Here is a 23,811-nt window from a genome sequence, read left to right as displayed (position 1 = left end):
TCACTATTCGGAACCGGTTGCTGAGGATTCCAAGCGTGCCCTAGAAAACCTTTAGTTGTAGATCCTCTTCTCATGGCTTCATGATGTGTTTGTGCAGCGGGAATGCCTCGCCTGCCACAAACACAAAATTTAGGCCATGCTTGGTTTCCTGCACAGATGGCAAGTTCAGGGTCTTTGAGGTGAGCCTCTCATAGAATGGCGTATTTTTGAAGGACCCACCATCTGACGCACGGCCATTCTTGCCAACATCAAGAACTATAAACTCGTAATTAGCATATACCACCACCATAAGCACGATACTAAAGTAGTCCTTATAATTATAGTAGTATGATCCAGTGTTGGCAGGTGGGGTTATCCGGATATGCTTCCCATTGATGGCTACCCCGCAGTTAGGGAAATTCGAACACCTTTCAAATTCTTCAACGATGGCTTTCCACTCTTCCACGCTTGTAGGGAACTCGAAAAAAAAATGGTTATTACAAGTTCTTACTTTTTTTTTATCAACTCCAACCCCAGAACAGGACATACCAAGCCCCCCGGAGGGGATTCATCTGTGCCACCTCCTTCAAACCCACCTTACCCCCCGAGAAACAGCGCCGAAAGACCAGGCACAACCAGAAGGATGCATTTTTAAAGCAGGTACAGCAAGCCTTGGAAAAAACACTTGATAATTTCGATCAGTTTGCAACGTATGTCAGCAGTGCACTAAGACAACTGGACAGTGACCAGCAAATCCAATCTGAGTGCCTCCTGAGCGAGATGATATTTCAGGGGAGAAGCCACCTCCTTACACCTGAGACATACCTGGCACAATGTGCAACTAGCACCACTGCTCATCCCACCACATCCCACTCTACTCCCCCAGCCACCTACCCGTCCACCACATCACAACCTGCTCCCCCACACACCTACCCATCCACCACATCACACGCTACTCCCCCATCCACCTGCCCATCCACCACATCATACCCTACTCTCCCACCCGCCTACCTGTCCACCACATCATACCCTACTCCCCCATCCACCTACCCATCCACCACATCATACCCTACTCTCCCACCCACCTACCCGTCTACCACATCACAACCTGCTCTCCCACCCACCTACCCGTCAGCCTCATCACAACCTGATCTCCAACCCACCTACCCGCCGACTATATACGGAAGTGTTCCCCAGCTCTTCACAAGTTTTATCATTCCCGATAAATATGGTGCTGTATGGTATATGGTGCTTTTGTCGCAGGTTGAAGTAGGTCAATAAACACGTGCTGTAAGTGCACATTGATGGGGGTGGGACCTCTATATGCACTTACAGCACATGTTTATTCTCTTCAAACCTGTTCCAGAAACACTATATATCACACCGCACCATATTTATCGGGAATGATGAAACTTGTGGATAAATTAGTGTTAAAATTGTATTAACCTTTTACATCCAATTATTTTGTACAGTTGTACTGTTTTTTACTAACTTAATGAGGCAAGCAGCCATTTTGGTTGCAGAAAAAAGTTTTTCTAGTGTTTTACACGAAGTTTAATAAAACAGTTTTTTGCATTAGCAACAAAAGTGTGATGTATTTTTCTTACCTTACAGTACTGGTACTGCAGCACTTTCACAATAGCTTTGCAGGTCTCCGGGATCATGAGGCCCAAAGCTTGCGGGGAGATGAGGGTTCCAAACTTCAGGTCTTCAAAAGACCTTCCTATAGCCAGCTACATCAGGGTAGCGATCAGCCTTTCGTCAGCAGGAATGGCCCTCCGCAGGTTTGTATCCTGCCTCCGGATATAGGGGGTAACCAAATGCAGCAACTCCTGGAAGGAGGCATCATACATATGCAGGTAGTTGCGGTAGTCATCAGGATTGTTCTCACCAGGCTCGCCGACAGATGCGCCTGGCCTGTGTGAAGGGACGTGGCTTAATCGTGGGAGGCTTGGCCATGTCCCTATAGGGAAAAAAAGATTTTTGCAGCGCAGTGGGGGGCGCTGTGAGCCCCTCAGCCTGGCGCATAGCTAGTGGGGGGCGCGATCAGTGTGATCGCTCCCCCCACAGGCATAGGAGACTGCTGCGGCTGCAGCTTAGCAACCATGAGCAGTCTCCCAGTGCAGCCCAGCACACAGCAGCTTGTGCTGGGCTGCTGTGATGTAAGAGCGGGGAGTTGGCGCCGGACCCGGGCCCCCGCCGAGCCCCTCCAGCAAGCCCATTTGAAATCATTAGCAACGCACGATATATCGTTAGGTCATTAGGAGCTGCCAGGGAGTTCAAGGGAAATCATTAATGGCATTGCATCGTTTGCGAGTCGCTCAGTATGTGGGCACCTTAAGTCTTCTAGTAACAACTTTTTTGAAAAAGATCTTTGAATCGTTAGTAAAAATTAAACTTATGAACAATTAGAAATCAGTGTTAGGGGCCTATTCATCATCACTTAATTTTTACAAAAGCATGTGAAAATGCAATTGTAAAAATGTATTTATCGGGCCATTCATCCAGACGGTAAAGCAGGAGATTGCACGTGTACCCGCTGCACTAGCGCTCGCCATACTAAACCACCGTCACTACGCAAACTGTCAAAGTTGCAACTTCAGCCAGCTACACAATACAGCAACTTGCGCGTAGTATGTTTTAAAAAGTTATCACACCCCACCTAGTTCAGCGAAGGTTAATAATTTTTCCACCAGCCAATATAGTTACCAACCTGATTTCTCTATCACTGTTGATAACTCGACAATCAACCCCACCCACAGGTTCGGTGCCTAGGTGTCCTCCTTGACTCTAAACTGTTCTTTGGGCCTGATTCACTACCGTACGCAACTGCGATTACACACGCAATCGGACGATTGTTGCGTACTGCGCATGCATCACAGTGCGCTTGGGCGAACTAGCCATTGTGATCTGGACTGCACAGACCCATCGCAGAGTGACTGACAGGAAGTGCCGTTTGTGGGTGGTGACGGGGGGTGGTCGGGCGAACGCAGGCGTGCCAGTGTGTTTCAACACCCGTGCATAAATTATAGACTGCGATGGCCTACGTAACCTGAGGCCTGATAGCGTGCATGGAAGTTAGCCATTTCTGAGTAAGGTCACTTGTGCAAGTGCGCGTGGGTCTGCGATGGTATTTGATTGTACCGATGGTTTTGCAGTCTTGCTACACATTACAGATGTGTGTAAGGTAAGGTGGGCGTTCTTATGTAGTGCTGTGTATGGCTTTGCATGGAATTAGCATACTATCGCAGTTGAACTGCGTGCGTAATCGCTATTGCTTTTGCAGTTGTTTTCTGTAGTAAATCAGGCCCATTGTTCCCAACAATCATAAGAAATACATTGGTTTATTGCTTCTAACCCTTAACAACCTTGTATAGCTTACTTAACTTAAACTAATAAATAACGACACAGACAACAAGAGCTTGGCTAAAAAAGGTCACAGCTTTTATTTATAATGAATTAACCTAACCAGGGTGGCAAAGAGACGCTGCAGACTCAGTTCTAGCTTTTTCTTTGCTCAAATACTTGGGGAACGACTGACACGTCCCCCCTCTAGACGCACTAACGCTGCAAGGGTCCCACTTCCCTCCTGGGCCAATCCGAGGCGCTTCCGTACCAAAAAGCGCCCGGGTCCCCCCGTGCGGAGCAGGACAAATTCGCCAGGTTCATCGAGGGCAAGTGCCCCCACAACGTATCTTACGCCACATAAAGCCACTGAGCTGCAGCGTACTCCCGCCAAAGCCAGACTCCAAAGGAAACTGGCCCGCCACCCAACACGACCTAGCCCAAAACAAGAATTCCTAAATAAGGAAACTGAATCCAAGTCATCAAGATGCCCTCAATCAGGATTGAAAAATACAGAGTTAAATCTCCAACTAAAAGCTATGACTCACAACCAAGCCACCCAGTGACACCGCATAACAGGCTTCTGACACATTCACCTTCTTCCTTGTCCTGTCTAAAGCACCATGCTTATACATCACTCTCCAGTCAAACTATGCACCATACAGATCACACATCCTCCAATTTGGCCTTAAACCCAACAAAAACCCTCACCACGAACAATCACCTCGCACCTTTCCACTGACGCACATCGTTGCTCCTGACAGGCAATACCTCCTAGTCAGACACATCCTAGTTAGTCACCGAGGACACAAGAAAATCAAGCACGAAACTCTACACCTAAACCGCGCACATCATTCACAACCCAAACTATCAACTGCTGCAAACCCAGTGAGCAACAAAGTTCCGTACCCTGAGTATCGCACCAAACCCAAACCATCCCGACACAACTTTAAGAAAACACATAGCAACTAACTAGCAGGGATGCATAAGAGGGGAAAACAAGTAACCCGAGTGAAGGGGAAAAACTAAAAAACCTACCCGTGAACCAAATTGGGCCGGATCAAGGCACCCGGGAGGAAAAATTAAAAAATCCCTTCACCACCCCCCAATTGTTGAATGCTAGCCGTTCAACGATTGGTTGGTAAACAATGTTTCAGGTTGGCGCCAGGTGCGCAACTAGCTCTAGTCGCAACTGCACATGTCTCCTAGGCAGCCGTTTGCACACCCTAAACTCTGCAGGGAATGTCTCCGCAATCGCTGCGCCAATTTGAAGAAAATGAGTACTAGAAACTGAAGCAAAGAAACTGCCCCAATCAAAACTTTGCCCAAAAACATCAGAGAACTAAAATGTGGTACACAGGATAAGATTGGGCCTGTAAACCAACCTCGCATTCCAATTGAACTGTAGTATGCAGGATAAGATTGGAATGTAAACCATCTTTGTGCTCAACAAGCAGGGCGCCACATCTATAATGCACCACAAGGCGTACCGGGCAAATTAACCTCTGGATGTTGAGAAAAGGAAACTATCCACCCCCACCTGTATGGTCTCCACTGCCCCATGAAAAATTGCAAAGCACCACTGATCTCCGGAAAACAATATCTTGAAACAAAATCTCTGATGAAACTAAACACTCCAAAATTGCAGCTGAAAAGTAAAATGTAAAAACGAGGCCTAACACCCGTGAGAAGCCACCTGACCCGTAACCACAAGCAACGCATAAAAACTGCACATCAAAAAGGCCTCCGGAGACGCTGCGAACGGGGAACCCAATTAACCCAACATGTAATAAATGCCTGGGTATGTACATGTATACCTTTAAGATTACTATAGATGAGATAACCGTTGGCGCCACCACCGCAGAGGCTTTGGACCCACCCTGCTACGAATGGTTTCAAACTATGAAGTAAAGCAAATACTGTAAAAAACTCACCCTCCGTAGATGGCTTAGCCCATAATCTCGCCAAAAATTGGCAGGCAGACGGTTACGTCCATGGTATAATTGGGACTAGAGACCGAAGCGCAATTTACATGACGAAATATAATATTCTGTACCTAAACGCACAAAAATAAATGACAAAGGGAACGTAAAAAGAACGAGTTTCAGATGTAGATGGCATGAGCTACACCCAATTCTGTAGATTAGAAAAGAATTAATCCTCAGTCGCACTGACCAGCCTATATGGCCATGAAAATTGGGAACGGCCCCAACAGTAACATTACTCATAAGACCTGCATCGTAATAAACTACCAAGATAAATTTTCCTCTAACTGAAAGCTCAAAATACCCGGCCAGCCAGCCGAACTGGTAAAAAACTGCAGCAAAAACTCATTGCCACTGAAGTACAAAATTAGTTCACCGATAAATTGAACCAGAAACCTGACCCAACAATGAAGTGCCCGCTCAAACTGCGTAAACCTATAAACAAGCCGCCTTTAAGCAAACAACTTACAAACCCAGTCATTTAAATTTGTTTTTGTTTTTTGTTTTTTTGTTTTTTATAGTGTTTCTACTGAGACTCAAAACCTTAAATGTCTAGTGTGATATGCGGTCCTTTCCCACTACGCTACAAAAACCTATCAAACAACCATAACCTGCTATCTCCATCACCAACAGACAAACTGGACACAAAACCTACATTCATATCAAGCGCAACTGGAACCCCCAAAACACGGAAAAAGTTGACTGTGCCAAAAGAGGAGGTCCAAAAAGACGTCACTCCTTCCTGCACCCATGAAGAGAAATCAGTCCAGACGATGTGCTACACCGACATGGTCAGTGCCGGCCTGAACATACAAAAGTAAGAAAAATTGGATTTCTCGATCTAGGTGTCGGAAACCGCACCGCCCGAAGGCAAACAATCATTGCTAATTCAACTGAACACCACTGAAAACCCCATGCATTGCCCGTCCTACGAGTGCAAGACCAAACCAAAAAATTGACCCAGAATAAACGTAACCAGAAAGTCAACATAACAAGACAGCGAACTAAAACTCATAAAATGTGGAAACTGCTATGAGGAACCAACGGGGATGGTAGAATAACAGAACTACACAATGTATAGGATACTACCATGTATAGGATGCATGCTGCACAAACCGAAACTAACCCACAACCTGCATGGGGCTATAACCACAGAGAAAAGAAACCAAACAAAAAATGTCGACTGAGCCTAACTAGCTCCCTTGGAGCTACCCCTTAGTCGGGAGTTAAACCCTCCTATACACCTAGGCTATATCCGGATAGGCGTTACCCCCGCAGGTGCGGCATGAGGGCAAACGAAAGCCCAACCTCCAAAACATAGGCGGTCATAACCGGCAAAACAAATGCCTTATAAACCATTATTACACCCGCTTAGAAAAGGTAAAGCTAGGCAGCCAGTGACCAAGGAGGGTTGACGCTGCTGCGTAACCTATAAACAAATTGAAACACCTTTTGCACCCAAAAGGCATAACAGCCCTACCGACATGGTTCCGCCTGCATTGGGCATAAAAAACACCCCATACCAAATTTCTGGACTAGACATACATGTAACTACAACACAGATGTATAATAAATCCACCCATGCACCCTGTCCGCCAAATAGCCCATGGCAAAGGGGAGCATGATCCAATCCATTATATTCACAAAAATTGCGACACTCGCCTATGTTGTCTGATTCTGAACAAGAAAAATCAGCAAATTAACTTCTGCGGATCCTTATTCGCTGCAGCGCAAAGCACACAGCAAAAGCTGAATTGACACAATGTACAGTACCCTTGTTTCCTAACCCCTATAACTGCGTCATAAACCACCCTGTAATTATCGCCTAAACCCCTTGACTAACCGCTGCGCAACCCTCCTGTCAATCTTACGCGGGCGAGCAAACGGTAGATGAGAAACAAAAATGGAATCATAACAAAATTTGTGACACAATCATACTCGCCAGCACCAGGTGGACCCAGAACCTCCTCTACAATGCTTCTGCGAGGCGCCATCTTCGATGTTTTAACGCAGCGGAGCCACCATGTCGACCAACATAAAAATCTCAAAACGCACGGGATCACTAGCCACCGCAATGGAACAGCAGCTGCATGAACTTCAGCTTCAACTTGAGGAGCCAACAGAGCCAGGCCGACATGTAACTAAAGGAGAAAGGTGAGCAGGAGAAGGCGGGTGCAAGCACGGGGGTGGAAGGGGTGACAGATGTGAAGGCAGGGAGGGTGCATGGGACCCACAGGGGTGGAAGGATAATGGGTAGAGAGGAAGATGGGGTACAGGAAGCAGAGACATAGGAGAGGCGGGGAGCCATACTAGGAAAATATTATAAGGCATGGATGAAGGGGCAAAGAAAGATAGCCAGAGGAAGGAGGGGCAGAGATAATAATACCAATTGGGGGGGGGGTAAAGCAAGGGAAACAATGAACCTGTGGCCGGGGGGTGGGGAAATGGGGGAGCAGAAAAACGAAGAAAGGAGGTGCGGGGAAGCAGGGGCAGCGGGCAAGAGGAGGTAGAAAGGCAGGGGCAGGCAGAGGGCATATGTGGGCTGAAGCTGCAAAGCCAGCTAGGGAAAAAAGAAAAAAAAAAAAAAATGGATGCTGGGCTGAGATCCCACTACCAAGGTGGGACCCAAAATGGCCGCCATGGGAAATGGCCGCCGGGCCTGCCGCGCGGGCAGGGAAAATGTATAGCAGCTGACAAACAAAGTGACACCCCCCAGCGCGGTGGAACCGGCGCGGGGGGGTAGGAAGGGGAGTGCGGGGCCCCACTCGCGGCGGTGTGGCCGGAAAACCAGCGGGCGGCGCGGGAGCGGTGACACCCGCAAGTGAAGTGAAAGCTGGAAGGCAGCCAGGAAACGCCAGCGGGAGACGCGGAGATGGGACCCCCCGTTGGCGCAGAGTAACAAGCGCCGCCAGGGACTGGGCACCGGCGGGAGGAGCTCACCCCCACCGGCGGGGAAGGTGAAATGGGGACCGGAGGGCAGTGACCGGCATGCCAGCGGGAGGCGCGGAAGCGGGAGCTCCCGCTGGTGCAAAAGTGCTTGTGTTGCCGGGGCTGGAAGCCGACGGAAGGTGCAGGAGCGCACACCCCCGCAGGGGGGGTGAAGGAAAAGGGGGCTAGGGGGATAACTAAAAGGCGCCAGCGGGAGGCGCGAAAGCGGAAGCTACCGCTGGCGCAGTGAAGTGCTGGTCTGCTGCGGGAAGGGCTGGAGACCTACAGACACGGGGGAGTCACGAGAAAGTGGAGGTGGAGGAGGGGGGGTGCATGGTGCCGGGGCTGAGTGGTGCCATATGCTAATAATACCAAATACAGGGGGGTGGAGGGGGGGGGGCAGAAATGGCATGAACGGGCTATACAGGGAAAGAAGGCAGGGAGGGGTGGGGGGCAGTACAGCCTGAAAAGGGGATAAATGTAAAAGGGAGGCACTAGTGGGAATATATATACCAGGGGGGAATGCAAGGATTAAACTGGAATAGAAAGGTAATGCACAGAAAAAGGGAAAAACTACTCAGCCTGATAGTGTTTCAAAGATCCAGGAACCAAGAGGCTGTCCATGCTCACACAGCCCAATATATACTGATCATCTGACCACTTCTTCAAGCAATATCATTGGCTCACCCAACCAGCTGACCAGACAGACTTATAATCTGCCCAGCAACAAGGCTGTCATCAACAGCCATACAGCAAAAAACATAGTATTCTTAGTTATACTCACGCTTATTCCGCCTTCGTATACTATTGTCTCCACATCATGTTACATAATTTAAAAAACGGGTTGGATATGGGATCCCAGGGGTCGGAATGCCGCCGGACAAAGGACCTCATTCAGAGCCGCTCGCTGCTGGCGGCGCTCACTCTGAGTGTGGGCGTATTTTTTTTTCTCCACCCACAGCTTGTGCGAGCGGCCAGGAGACCGCCGTGATAATCGCGACCGCCGGGCTTGCACCAAGACACTGGGGTAGGGTCTAGCTGCCGCAAGCCCAAGTGGACTTCTTGCTCTAATAGAGCAGGAGGTCCACTACTGACATCACTAGTGATGTCAGTAACCCCACCTACAAACGCCAAGGGGTTCCTAAGGGAACGCCTGCGTTTGTCCGGCCACCCCCCCCTACCTGCCCACAAAACAGGGTGAGCTGCCAATCAACATCGACAGCTGCCCCATCTTGTTGCGAGCCCCGTAGCGACTGAACTTCAGTCGCTCAGCGGGGCTCGCGTACGCCGGACGCGGCGCGTGCGCAGTGGGCAACCATTGAGCCGCTTGCGCGCACACAGCGCTTGCGAGGGGCTCTGAATCAGGCCCAGAATCCCAAAAGACAAAATACTACTTGTTATCTTGGTCAAATGTCCCTGGAAATGGAAACACTGTCGAAAACTGAGAGATTCTGGAACCGAAGCACAATTTGGAGCTAGGTCTCTCTTGAAAGTAATTAGAATAATTTCACAGACAAACAACACAAATATCAACCCTGTGAAACCGATAGCGCTATGGCGAGGTAAAACCCATGACATTCAAACTACGGAACAAAGCATCGGGAACGCAGAACATGGTTTAAGAAATAAAACACATTTCTCCAGATATTGTAAGATTGATCTCGGTCATTTGAGTGAAGCAGAACTTCAAACGGTTTATTAGTTTCCTTCACTTGTAAAGGAAATCTCTTTACGCCTCACTGGGCGGGGATACCTGATCTCTGCGGATACTGATAGATCATACTACAAGGCAATAAGTAGCGCTTAATCGTTTTCAAATATAATAAAGACCTTTTTTTTAATTGTTCACTAACAAATCCACTCATGTACGTCGTATTTTCCAGGCACATGAAAAGCATGTGATAATTATGCTCTACAGCTTTGACATTTAGCTCCTGTTTAAATGTTAACAGACCTTTAATTCCTCGGGATCTAGCACTCAGTTATGAAGCTGCAATGGCTGAATGGCAAGGTGCTCTGTTGTTTGGTTGAAATTTTAAATAACTGATGCTTTCAAATGTTCACAGGCGTGCATGCGTGTTCGAGAAAGTCTGTATTTCACATAATGTAATGGTAACCTCTCTCTGAGCCATATGGTTCAGCAACTTAAGCTGTCCTCAATCTGTTTGGGTAGATTAAATCACCTAGCACCCAAACCAAGAGAAGTGGGAGTCCCCAGACAATCCAGGAGAGAGGGAAAGTGTGTCTCATAGTATATGTGATATAAGGCCTAATTCAGAGAGAGTCTTGAGGGCGGCACAGCAGCGATGACAACATATGGTAATTCAACAGGAGGTGTCTGCAGGCAAAAGACGCCTCCTGCCAGGATCTGCGATCCGAGTGCCGGGTTCGAATGCGAAGCATTGGACGCGATGGCCGCAGTAATCTTCTATCTGAGTAGGCGTACTCAGAAAGCGCAATTAAATCGTTCAGCCGGGGTCAAGAAGCCTGCACTGGAAGACGCAGATCCTGTCCTTGGCGCTGCCAGAAAACAGGGTGCAATGCTCCCATTTCCGGGAACGCAACTGACTCCACCCACTTCCAAACGGATGACAGGCTGCGGCTTTGGAGAACTGTGAGAGCAAATGCAGTAGAAGACCAGCGGATGCGCCAGTCTTCTAATATCGAAGATCTGGTTTGCGTACATACAGTATATGAATGAGGGCGCCCATAGGGGTAGATTTACTAATCTGTTGATCATCAGGAACTTTGACCAATAGATTTAAAATGGCAATAGAAATTTTTTTTCTAAATCGGACGTGCTTAGCATTTCTTTCTATTGCAGTTTTAAATTTATTGGTCAAAGTTTTGCAAACACGCAGGTTGTTAAATCTGCCCAATGTACTGCTGCACTCACATAAAGTATGTCACCTGGGTTAGGCTTCCTAAAATATTGACATAACCAGGTAAAGATGGGTCCACATACATATAGCCTCCTGGCGCGTTAAACAGCTGTGCGGCCTTTTGAGCGGCTTTTTGAGCGGCTTTTACCTTCAAATGCGTCTTATTTGTAAAATGATGCGAATAGATAGGACAAGCAGCTTCTGCTGATTGAAATGATATGCAGCATGCCTATGTCCTCTGAGCGAGTGCGGCTGTATCTACATGCGAAATGCTACGTTAGTGTCAGCGGCTGTAACACTGTAACGTAGTGTTTAGCATGCAGATAGAGCCGCTGTCACACACAGAACATAGGCATGCTGCATATCATTTTAATCAGCAGAAGCTTGTGCTATCTATTCGTATTGTTGTGTGAATAAGATGTACGAAAAGACACTCGGCGCTACCAAGTCACACTGAGCTCCTGCATCATTTGTGGCGCGACTTGTAGCGCACGGAGGATAGATGTATGTGGGCACATCTGTAAGTGCAGGATTATGACACCTATAAAATCCCTTTATAAAAGTTACCATGCAAAGTGATGCCTGAGTATTGCCTTTTAGTTTCTTTATTTCAACTCTATTAACTGCTCATTTCACCCTCATTTTGTTATTAAAGGGCCCATTTATTATATTTTATTATTTATTTATTACCAGCTATTTATATAACACACATATTCCGCAGCGCTTTACAGAGACTATTTGTCCATTCACATCAGTCCCTGCCCCAGTGGAGTTTACACTTTATGGACCTCATTCAGACCCGCTCGGTAGCGCTGTGCAAAGACAACCCAGTGAAATGAGTGACAGGAGAGGCCGTTTGTGGATGGTAACAGGGGCAGGACACTAATAACGGGGGTGTGGAGGTGCGAACGCAGACGTGCCTCGGTGTTTCAACACCGTTTTTAAGGCGTGCATAGTTAACAGGCAGCGTCATAGTACACTGAAGTCCTCACAGTGCTTGCGGCAGGTTAAGGCAACCACAAGCGCTGCGATCGCTACCGATGGTGCTCGATGTACCAATGTTTTAATACACTTCCTGGAGATGACGTGCGCTAGTGGGCGTCTCAACATAGGCTAATGGGTGTCTGCATACACAGAGCGATCCCTCGCACAGCCAAAGTCGGTGTGCTTATGCCTTGGCGAGCGATCGCTTCCCATGTCGTCACTTTGACAAATTTGCATATACTGGATGCGAGCGATCGCATCTAGCGAGTGGGTCTGAATTAGGTCCTATATTCCCTATCACATGTTCACACACATACAAACTAGGGTTAGTTTTTGGTGGGAGCCAATTAACCTACCAGTATATTTTTGGAGTGTGGGAGGAAACCGGAGTACCAGGAGGAAACCCACGCAAGCACAGGGAGAATATACAAACTCAGCACAGTTAGGACTGGGGTGGGAATCGAACCCATGACCTCAGTGCTGTGAGGCAGTAATTCTAACCATTACACCACAGGTTCTCAAACTCGGTCCTCGGGACCCCAAACAGTGCATGTTTTCCAGGTCTCCTGACAGAATCACAATTGAAATAATTAGCTTTACCTGTGGATCTTTTAAAATGTGTGACCTGCAAAACACGAACTGTGTGGGGTCCTGAGGACTGAGTTTGAGACCCACTGCATTACACCATCTGTGCTGCCCATTATATGAATAAAGTCCTTTATACTGCGGAAAAGTCTGGTTATCAAAGGCATACAGCCCCTCCTGGTGAAGGCAAACGCCGGCTACTGCAAGTCATAGCCTTTACCAGGGCATTCTGAGTTGCTTCTACATGCATGGTGAAGCCAACTTACAGACATGTACTGTACTACAGCTGTCCTTCAATAGTTAATGACATCTCAGAATGGTGGTAGCCGTGGGTGCCAACAGGAATAAAAAAACAATCTTTACTATAATAAAGCATTTTTATTTTTCATGTTAGTGATCATTTCAAATAAAATAAAAAATCTATTCTAGAACTGGAAGTCCAGAGCGCATTCGGGAGCCGATAAACTGGCTGACGCATAGCCATGGGGGAGATGTGCCAAAGCGTCTTAAGAGTGGAGAAGCAAGAGAAACTTCCCATAGCAACCAGTCAGCTTCTCCCTATCATTTTATAAAATGCTAGTTAGAATCTGATTGGTTGGGTTGCTAAAGTATGGGCAACTTTTCAACTTGCCCATTCTTTAAAAGCTTTGGTGGGTATAGGCGTTTCTGTTCTAACTCCTGAGTATGGGTGCACACAATCCTTAAAAAAAAAATTATGTGTAATTACATTAGAATTAAGACCATCTTCGTGCGCTCTGAAAATCCCCTGTATTTGTCCCCATGTACTTCATAGGCAAACCTCCAATTCATGATTCATGACCACCACCGTCATTAGGTAAGTGTAATTCATTACACCTGTGTAATATCACTTCATTTGGGGCCTAATTCGGAGATGTACGCTAACCCGATGGTTAGTGCACATCTCCGACGCTTGCTCAGGACCCATTTTGTGATCTCGCACACAGTTCCCCAAAACTTCTGCCTGAATGAAACGGGGGGCGGCCTGCATTCCTGGAAACGGGAGGGGGAGTGCTGAGGCCAGGGTCTGCGTCAATGGACACAAACTTCCTGGCCTCACAAGCAGCCAGCAGCTGACCAGCCTTTTGAATCTTCACCGTGTATGGCCACCTTAAGACAGCACCTTTTTGGAACCCATCCATTTGTTTGTTTGTACACCTTCAATTCTACCCGGACAATTTTTGAGCTAATCAGGTTATAACTTTGGTGAGTCCTGTTCCACCCATTTCTCAGCCAAAATGTAGATACATTTATACCAAAGCCATCTTAGTGCAACTTGGGGTGGATGTCTTGGGCAATGGGAATCCTGTGCTGTGTGTCGGTGATTTGTTAATAGGGCCCAACGTGTGCGAGAACATTAGCAATGAAGTCACAGGTCTGTGCACATTGCTGGGCTACCTGAGCCACAATGGCTGACTTGGACTTGCAAACAGTCAACCTATTATTACATATCTCCCCAACACTGGGGTCCTACCTAGTTCAAATGGAGTCTTTAATATATCTAAATTCACTTTACTGTGTGGCATCTATTCACTTCGTAGGGGCTTTTGGTTATATTTATACACGTGTCGTGTGTATGTGGTTCTCTCCCCTCCCACCCTACCTGTCCATCTACGACCAGAAACACGCCTACATAGTTTTTAAACCAGTACATATAATTCCCATTAAATTTCCTGTATCAAGAAGGTTCGAATGAATTAGCTGCCGATTTCAGCGAGATAGCTGCTAGTTTTAAAAGAGGCTACTTGTTTTAAAACTAATTGCTGCCTTAAATCTAGCAGTTAATCCAAAATAGAGCCATAGAGTCCAAAACTAAGATCTAAGTTATAAACATGATATGTATACCGTTGTAAAAATTAAGCACCACCTTCTGTAGTTACAGTAGCTGTACTGCAAACAATGTAAAAACATTTACTCTGCTCAGCACTATATAAAAGCCCAAAAAGCAAAGTATACTACAGGGAGTTCAGAAAGTTACTCTGTAGTGACTGTGTGCTAAGTGTGTGACAGTCCAAGATTCAAATTGTGGAGCCACACCAACTGCCAGCGATGTTTGGCAGCGTTTGGAGTGGCAGTTGGTGTGGCTCCCCTATCTGAATTTTGGACTGCGCTGCTGCCCCATCTCTGAAGCCCCCACTGTCTGTCACACACCTGTCACTGCGGAGGGACTATTCGAACTCCCTGTATATCACAAGTCGAGATGTATCAGACCTTGGAGAGAAATGAAGTACCAACCAATCAGCATCTAACTGTCATTTTTCAAACGCAGCCTATAAAATGACAGTTAGTAGCGAGATGTGTTAAGCAGTGTAAAGAGTGGAGAAGTGGACCAGTAGAGAAGTTGCAACTAATCAGTTTCTACCTATCAAATTATAGGGGGGAGGTTCCATTGTTTGCGCTGATGGCTGTCAGTGATGGGAGCAATTCAATTGTTGGTCCGTTCGAGTAGGAGACCCGCCGGCGCTGACATTTCTGTGGAGACAAGCAGAAATGTGTGAAAAGTCTGCGGTTTGGGCGCCCTAGCTAGTACTTTAAACGGGTTTAGCCATTATAGGCGACTACACCCTATTTGGGCGCGACAAGCACAATAATTAATGGGCACCCAAAACAACTGAATTGCTCTGACGGGCACCCATTACTTATGGTGGCACCTAAAACAATAGAATTCCCCCTAGAATGTATTTGATACATGCTACCTCTCAAAGCTGATTGGTTGCTATGGGCAACTTCTCTCCAACTGTCCAATCTTTACACATCTCCCCCATAGAAACCTTAAACAATTGCACAAACACTAAAGTGGGCCTTTCACTCTCATGCAGTGGAGACAGATTGTGGGGTGGTCTATTTACTAAGCCTTGGACGGAGATAAAATAAATGGAAATAAAGAACTGGCCAATCAGCTCCTGTGCCATGTCACAGGCTGTGTTTAAAAAATGACAGTTAGGAGCTGGTTGGCTGGTACTTTATCACAGTTTAGTTTATCTCCATCCTAGGCTTAGTAAATAGACCCCATATTTTGGGAGGAACCAATATTCATCATAATAAAAGAGAAAACAGTCACATTCCTAAAAAATAAGGTGCAAAGTGCCTCACACTCCAGTGATGTAACTACCTCCTAGCAATTGGATAGGCCACATTCTCAAATATGATTCAAAAGGGAAAACTGTAAAGAACATAAAATTAGCTAAGGCATCATGTTCAGAGATGAAATTGATAAACTGAGACTTTAAACGTTTGTCGCTATTTATTTCATAAACATGAGGTATTTCAAAGTGCTAGAAGATGAAGCACTAAAAATGTACATTGGTTGAAAAAAGAATGAATAAAAAAACATAACAAACAATTAACGAATAAACAAACAGAGAAAACCACAGAACTCCGAAATCTTCCGGTTCTATGCGCCAAACATAAACAAATACGATAAGAACAGGAACAACAAAACAGGCTAAGAAAAAAAGGCATATATAATAATTTTCTTTACAAAAAAAGTTCTTTGTTCAAAAAGGTGATACAGTAATATCTACTCAAAAACTTTTCACAACTCATTTTCATACGAAAATATAAGTATCAAATTTAGTTATGTATCAGCGTCATACTAAAGTATACAGGCAGTGTAAGAATTAGTCCAGTACATAACAAGAGATTAACAATATATTTGTATACAAAACATGCTCCTCAAACATTGAGGTGTTACAGTACTTAGGTCTGAATTTCCAGTCTAATATCGGTAGTCGAGAGCTACCCAGAATAGCCCAAGAAAAGTTGTACAAAAAGGCAAGGAGTATAAATGGTATATACAGAGGTTCCTCCAGAGGTATAAGTGCTAAACCCCAGAAAAGTAACATCAGTTACAAACATGAGCACCATAAAACAAAAATAGAATCTTACAAAAAAAACAGCAGCTCAAAATAAAATGCTCACAACATATAAACAGCTAGAAAGTATATAGTAAAAAAAAAAAAATATATATAAAAAAACAGTAAATAATTTGGCAGTCACCTCAACTCCTCAAAAATATCATCTGATTCTGAAACAACAAGACACAGAAAAAAAAAACATAAAAAAAGTATTTTCAACTGTAGAGTGAACTGGAATTGAAATTAAACCAACATTCGTAATGTCAAAACACTTTTTTTTTCTGGTTTGTTTTCTTTTTTTATTTTAAAGAATCAAATATTGTGCAAAGTGGCAGTGAAAGTTCAGAAGAAAAATAGTAAAATGAAAAAAAAAAAAAAGGGGGCAAAAGTTTAGCAAGTCCGTGAGTTTTCGATTTTCTTGATCAGTTGTTGCTGTCGGAGTTGTAATTTTTCTTTCTCCAGTAACAATTTCTCTTCATCAGCCTGAAGAGAATGAACGTACTCAGTGGCTTTTTTAAGAATGACTACTTTAGCGGCTTTGTCGTTTTTAACAAGTTCGGGTACGTGATCCCTTAAGGTGAGGAAGCTCGACCTCAAGTCGTTGCGGCGCTGGCGTTCCAGAATGTTGTGGTTACGCCTCCGCTCGCTGTCTTCCGAGTCGTAGTTGCGAGGGCTGGAGCTTTTAGACTTTGGTTGTGCCGCGCCCTTGGCGAGCCGAGGCGCTTCATTTTTATGCTTCTTCTGAGGTGGAGCCACTTCTTCGGTCTCCACGTATGGCGAGGGCGCGGCATAGTTGTGCTGCTGGTGCACTGGGGCACATCGCTTGAGGGCAAGTTCGGTGGGGAGGTTTTTCCCAGAGGCAGAGTTGGCGGTCTTGGATCGCAGCATGGTGGGAGAGGTGACCTGCCTGTTGGACAAGGTGCGCCTTTTCTCCACCGTGACGACGTCGATTTCTTCCTCATCGTCATCTTCATCATCGTCTTCATCATCGTCTGGAAAAAAAGCAACGACAGTCCAGTAAGTAACATTACTTGACATGCTGAAACGCCTTTCCAAACAAATCAACAGGCACCAATGAAAGCATATTTGCAAAGATATTTTATAAACCTGAGGAATAAGAGAACAATTTGTATATCATGTATGTGTTGCCTTCTGATTGAAAATTAACGCCATATGCTAGGACTATATTAAGCACAGTGGCACCGATTGTGCGGTTAGCTAAAGGCTTTTTGAGAAGCACAAACGGGAGAAGGTTTTTTCTGTACTTGGAAGTGGGGGGTGGGGGCAACATTGCCTGAACAAATCCTCTGCCTCAGTGACAGGGACAGCCAGACAATCACTGGGTCTGTTTAGAGGCATAATATGTTGCTGGTCGGATGCAGTAGTCCCCTTTAAGCCAGGGATTTGGTTTACAGCCAATAAGACAGCTGTTGTGAGGAAGTACTTCCTCGGAGCTGTCAAGACACAAACATAAAAGAGATTGTAGGCAGTTTATGAGGATAGTCTTATGTCCGCAAATAAGTGCAATTATGAGACAATCGCCTCATTCCCTGCTAGTGAAGGAAACAAGCTTAACCTTAAAGAGACACTATACAATTAAAAAAAAAAAAAAAAGTGTATGTTTTAAAAAGAATTAAGTTGACTCTCAAGACCTCAACAAAATTAATTTTCAAAAAGATCCCACTAGGTAAAAAGGTAAAGGAGCATTTTACTGTTTTTCAAACTTATCTGACCAGTGGGGGGCACTGAAATGTTTGGAGTCAAATACTAATTCATAGTGTGTCAGGAAAAGTAAGCAAGATCGCAGCTCTCATTCGGTCGTAAATACAGAGATGGGAATAGGGAAGGGCCCCTTGGCAACGCTTAACTTTTAAAATGCCCAGTAAAAGCTAAGTGAAACAAAAATTTTTATATATGGTTAAAGGGTGTAGGTTAATAAAAAGGTCTGCTCGGCAAATATTGTATAATTCTAAAGAGATTTATTTAATAACATGGGTGCACATGTGCTGTGTCCTACAGCAACCACCAAGGTATTATCTTTAATCATGTTAGTGCTAGTTGGATTAAAGAAAGCAGATATCGGATTGGCCGCTACAGCACATTAGTTCATTACGCGATAAGATTTGAAGTCAACTTTTTTTTCGTTTTTTCTGCTTCTCGTGGCATAGCGAGCAGCAGCATACGATACTATGGGGATCCAGCAGGTCCACTTTAAAAAAGAAGAAAAAAAAATATTAAAGTGCCTGGCTCCTAATTAGTAAGGGCAGTAGGACAAATGACCGAGGGGGCCTGGTGGAGCCATGGTGTTTGTAATTCTGCCCGAGAAGCCTCTTTTTTTAAGTTGCCAAGCATCTGTTACCAGTAACTAACATGATAGGATTACCTTTTAGATACACAGCAACCCAGTCTGCCGCTTCAGCTGCCTAAAAAAGGTCTCTTAATTCAATGAACCCTTTCAGAATTAAAAAACAAAAAAACACCGCCATCTGCTGGCCTCACAGCTCAAAAGGGTCTGCTGTCGGCAGGCCTCGAACACAGCACTTATTCTCAATGCCTTTTGTATGAGCGAGGTCACAGAGAAAAGGGCCCTGTGTGCTGAAGTTACCGTGTCAGCTGTTTCGAGAGCGTTCTATTCTCCTAAAATGGACATTGTTTTATCCTACCCTCACTGTTACATCTCACGGATTCTGCGGACAGCGACAGGGACATATCCACCAGCCCCATTATAGCAACACATTTGTGGGCTGACGACCATGCTACTCAACAGAGTTGGGCTCTCAAGGAAGGTGGGGACCAAAACGAACCCCCCCCTCTCAAACCCCCCAAAAAAGATTGGAGGGCCGCCAGTTGGGCAGACCTGTCCTGGAAAATACAAATGAATAACAGATCTAACAGGACAGGTCTAAAGTCAACAGGACTAGCAGAATATAAACAGGCAACTTAGCATCAGCCCAAACTTGTACTATACAATTAACTTTGAAAACAACAACAAAAAAAATCTAGGCAACACACACGCACACAAAAATGCATACACAAAATATAAGAACATCTCACAGAATTATGTTTTAGGATTAATCGTTCCCTAGCTTAAAGTGAAACAACCACTGACAGTCGTAAATTATACTACACAAGGCCATCCATCCCTCAATGGCAATTACTGCAATCATAATGTGTTGGGTTACCGACACACCAGCTGAGCATAGCCTACAATAACTTGATATCAACAGTTTTTAACCAACCTTATGTGAGTCATTTTATATTGCTGGGGTAAACACACCCACAAATACAAGTGCAAACACCCAGGTGAAAACTTCAGAGTCAGCTGTCTATGACCTTCCAGAAATCTCATTCATTGCTTGTGTGTCCCCAAGGAAGACACATCATAGCCTTATTACAATCTACAAATGCCAGGGGGAAGTACAGTATGCATTAGCCTATGCCCGAACACAGAAATGCACCGGTTTATATGTTTACACAGAAGATTGAGATACGCTAACAGTAAATATTTCTTGCAAACGATGCCACCGCTGTAATTTGCACATGCATACATAAAATATGCCAACATACAACATGTCATAGTGGGCAACCATAACAAAACTGATGCAACAACAGTCAAACAGCAATACTATAAATTGATGCTGAATAATTACCAGATTCACTATGGCTCTCATCTCCAGAGCTGGCACTGGTTGGGCACGACTGGTTGCAGCTTCTGGCTGGTGTGGAAGATGCTACAACGAGGGACGCGCAGGGTGATGATATGGCACTGATGGGAGGGTTAGCCTGCCCAATTCTGCAGCTCTCTCCCTTGTTGATGGGAAATGGAAAAACGACAGCTGGATCCACGCAGTGGGAAGCAGGGTTGTTTAAATCCTCTCCTTGCACAGGTAAGCTGCTGGCAGCAGGGGTGCCAGTTGGATTAGGGGCTCCAGACTCTACAGTCCCTGCAGCTTTGCCCAGCTTCTCGTTGACTGCCCTTTCCAGCTTTTCCCTGGCAGAAAAGCCACTCCACATACAGTCCTGGATGATAATGGACTTGATGTTGCTGGGGGACAAACCCAGCTCTGTACTCTGTGGCAAACCCCAGCCGGAGCACCCGAGCAAGTCAGCTTCAGGGGGGAGCAGCAGAAGCTCCGATGCCCAGTCCAAGGCATCTCCATCGCCATGCAACCCATACTCAAGCAAGGGCCCCTGCCCAGGAGACAGAGGGTCACTCTGTAGCCCTGCTCGACTAGGGGAGAGGGGAGGTGTGGGGAGCAACTCAAACTTCTTCCAGATGTCTTCTCCTGGGGGAGCACAGTCCGGACCACACAGATAAAAATCATCCTCGTCTGGGTAGAAGCACGGCTGCAAGGAGTCAAACTCCAGGTCCGGGTTCTTGCTCACCACCCCGGGCATCTTCCAGCTTCCTCTTAGCACTGAGCAATGATGTATGACCAGAGCTGGGTTATTTGAAGAGCCAGCCAGCAGCTATCTGGAACAGGAGAAGATGCAGTCAGAATTATAATGCAGGAGAGACAGATCCAGGCTTCCTGGTATATTACAGATACATAGCCATAAGAGAAGCTGAAACTGCCAGTGGTCCATGCAGTTTAAGGGGGTGTTTCTGGATAGAGAAGGAAAGGATGCACAGAGGGGACTCTGCACCACTCAGAAGCAACTCCCACACAGACTGATCTCACAACACTCAGCCTCCTGAAAGGATGTCTATGCAAAAAAAAGGCACGCCGTCTGCATCTAGGTGTCGTTTATAGGTGTATTTACTGTATGCTGTCACCCTGACACATGCAGTCTTATGTCATGTTATCCTTTTCCACATGCATTTACCTGCCTATCTTCCAACTGCATATGATGTGATAACATATGGAACAAATGCATGCAATAAATCTATCTATACACAGGTTTTTCCTATTGAAATAGTTCCTACTGTATGTACGTGCAGGCTTTCCATGGAAGCCCTGTGCATGACTTGCTGTGCCTGCAATCTGACAGTCTGCATGCATCCCTCACACACTGACCATGTACTCTGTGACTGATGGATCTGCAAAAATGGTCATTAATACATAAACCAAGAGGAGACTGCTGCAATCATGATGACGGGAGGACCAGACAAGACAGAGCTAAATCTGAATGCACAAAACATGACCTTAATATGCATGCAGGGTATATAGGGTGCTGAAGGCGGACATCACATATTGCATAATGTCAACATAAAGGAGAACGTTGGTAAAATAAATAAATAATGGAATATATAGAAATAATAAACTGCAATGGGAAGAGAGAGAGAGAGGGAGAGAGCAGGGGATCCAGCCTTACCTCTCCCTGGAGCTGCTCCTGTCTTGCATCCAGTAACTTAGACTGGGGGAATCCCACTTGTCACTGCCAGTGTTTGCACCCTCCTGCAACTTGCCCTCTCTAACACTGACTACAGACTCTTACTAACTGAGTGCACTTTGAAGCTGTTGGATATTATTAACTAAAAAAAAAAAAACACACAAATCTGACACACCCGGGAGAAAGGAGGGGTAGCTTGCAAAAAAAAAAAAACAGACAGGGAGAAGAGACAAGACCCAATTTCACCCCACCTCCTCCCCCCTGGTGCAGTAACCCATCCTACTTGGGAGGTGCTGCTAGTTTCGCGCTAAAATGCCTCCCACCCCCTGTCCCCTTCCCTTTCTCCTGGCAGTAATGTGAGCCTGCTGCTGCTGCTGCTGCTGCTTAATGCTTATCACCCAATAGCTTTCCGGCTCAGGGGGGCAGCCGGCCGTACAGGCTCTTCAAAGACCCTGGGAGAGGGGGGGCAGGCAGATGGGAGGCTGGTGCTGCTGCTGGCCACACAGCCTGTATTCGGGGGGGAGGCTGTGTGTGTGAGATCATTGTCTGCACTCACTCCTCCATACATTGTTACCAGGGGCTGCTGCAGCCTTTTATATCTCTATACTATACATGCCACCCATCAATGCCACCTCTGCAGTGTTGCCCCCACCCCCGCCCGTGTTATGCATGCGTGTCTATGCTCCATTCATTCACCATTCTTTGCATTTATGTGATGCATGTCATTATTTATTGCATGCATTCTGCGTTATTCTTTTTTGCAACACTTTTTTATTTTTAGATGTCTATTTTATTGTTTTTTTTTATTTTTTTTGGAGGGTGGGGTGGTTTGGGCAATAGGCTCTATGTATGGATTGCTGCTACAGTCCCCGCTTGGCAGGGCAGGCACGCCCGCTGCTGTGTGGCTTTTAGTTATTTCCTAGGGATGTGTGTGGGCTGATGACATTAGGGGCAGGCTGGGGTCCTGGAGGAGAGAGTTAGCTGAGTGCACTGCAGCCCGCATTCCAGCATTACTAGACGTGCGGCTGCTGCTGGGAAATGTATAAGGAGCAGCTGTATGTACACTGTACAGGGCGCTGGCTTGCTCTTGAAATAGAGCCGCCTGGTGGACACTGAGCACATGGCCGGGTTATATAATAGGGAGGTCGGCTTGCTTCAAGGGGCTGATGTGTCACAGCTGACTGTAATATCAACCTGCGATTAGACTCGGCAGCAGCTAATATGTGTGTGTATGTATGTACAGTATATATGCCCAGCTATATCCTTGGTGCTGGCATGGCATCGCGCCTCCATAGGAATGCATAGTGCGTTCGCAGTGCGTGCCACAATGTAACAGCACATATGTACTATATATATATATATATATATATATGCAAAACAAAAAGTGAAAGACAAGCCCCTCATAGCGTGATATGCTTGTCCAATTATGCACGTACCGCAATGTGCTAAAATGTCAGCACGTATTGTATAATCCTCAAGATCTCTGTGGCTCCCTCTTGGATTATTGAATTGTTCAATTCTTACTCCACAGAAATTATTGTGTGTAGGGGAGAAAGAACACTCATAGTGTAGTACCAGAGATAATTTATTACAACATAAAATGGACACACAGATAAAAATGCGTAATTACATAAAAGGAGTTCAAAGTAGGCTTATCTGAGAAAGTCACAGCATCGGCTGACAGAGGTCCCCGCTTCCTCAACGCGTTTAGACTCTTACACCGTTTAGGTAGGACTTCGTCAGGGGGATGATACCCAAAGGGATACATTACCGCTTTATATACCTACCCCGTTGATTATACCTGCCCGTATTAGGCTAAAACCGGATTTACAATCGCGGGCACCATTTTGACCCTTATCGCGCATGCTCGGGAACACTCAGACCTCGCGAGTGTTCCTTAGAGGGAAAATATCA

At 45.8% G+C, this 23,811-nt stretch overlaps 1 protein-coding gene and 1 pseudogene across 2 annotated transcripts; one reads left to right on the top strand and one right to left on the bottom strand.

The window, feature by feature from the left end:
* LOC148539108 (uncharacterized) overlaps positions 1–14,122 on the top strand; it is a 76,123-nt pseudogene extending 62,001 nt beyond the window's left edge.
* Positions 14,123–15,948: 1,826 nt separating this feature from the next.
* MYCN (MYCN proto-oncogene, bHLH transcription factor) lies at positions 15,949–22,065 on the bottom strand. Of its 2 annotated transcripts, XM_088451835.1 has the most exons (3): positions 21,880–22,065; positions 20,214–21,037; positions 15,949–17,555 (listed from the first exon to the last, which is right to left on the bottom strand). In XM_088451835.1, exons 2-3 carry the CDS (start codon positions 20,959–20,961, stop codon positions 16,954–16,956), a joined length of 1,350 nt encoding a protein of 449 aa, XP_088307961.1. In that variant the 5' UTR covers positions 20,962–21,037; positions 21,880–22,065; the 3' UTR covers positions 15,949–16,953. The 2 variants fall into 2 exon arrangements, with proteins under 2 accessions (XP_088307961.1, XP_088307962.1); XM_088451836.1 differs by lacking the exon at positions 21,880–22,065 and having other exon boundaries at positions 20,214–21,158.
* Positions 22,066–23,811: the final 1,746 nt, after the last annotated feature.

This window comes from Taudactylus pleione, unplaced genomic scaffold (assembly GCF_031769625.1).
Source record: "Taudactylus pleione unplaced genomic scaffold, aTauple2 ptg000030l, whole genome shotgun sequence".
NCBI lineage: Eukaryota > Metazoa > Chordata > Amphibia > Anura > Myobatrachidae > Taudactylus > Taudactylus pleione.
This window is presented reverse-complemented; position numbering and strand designations above follow the sequence as displayed.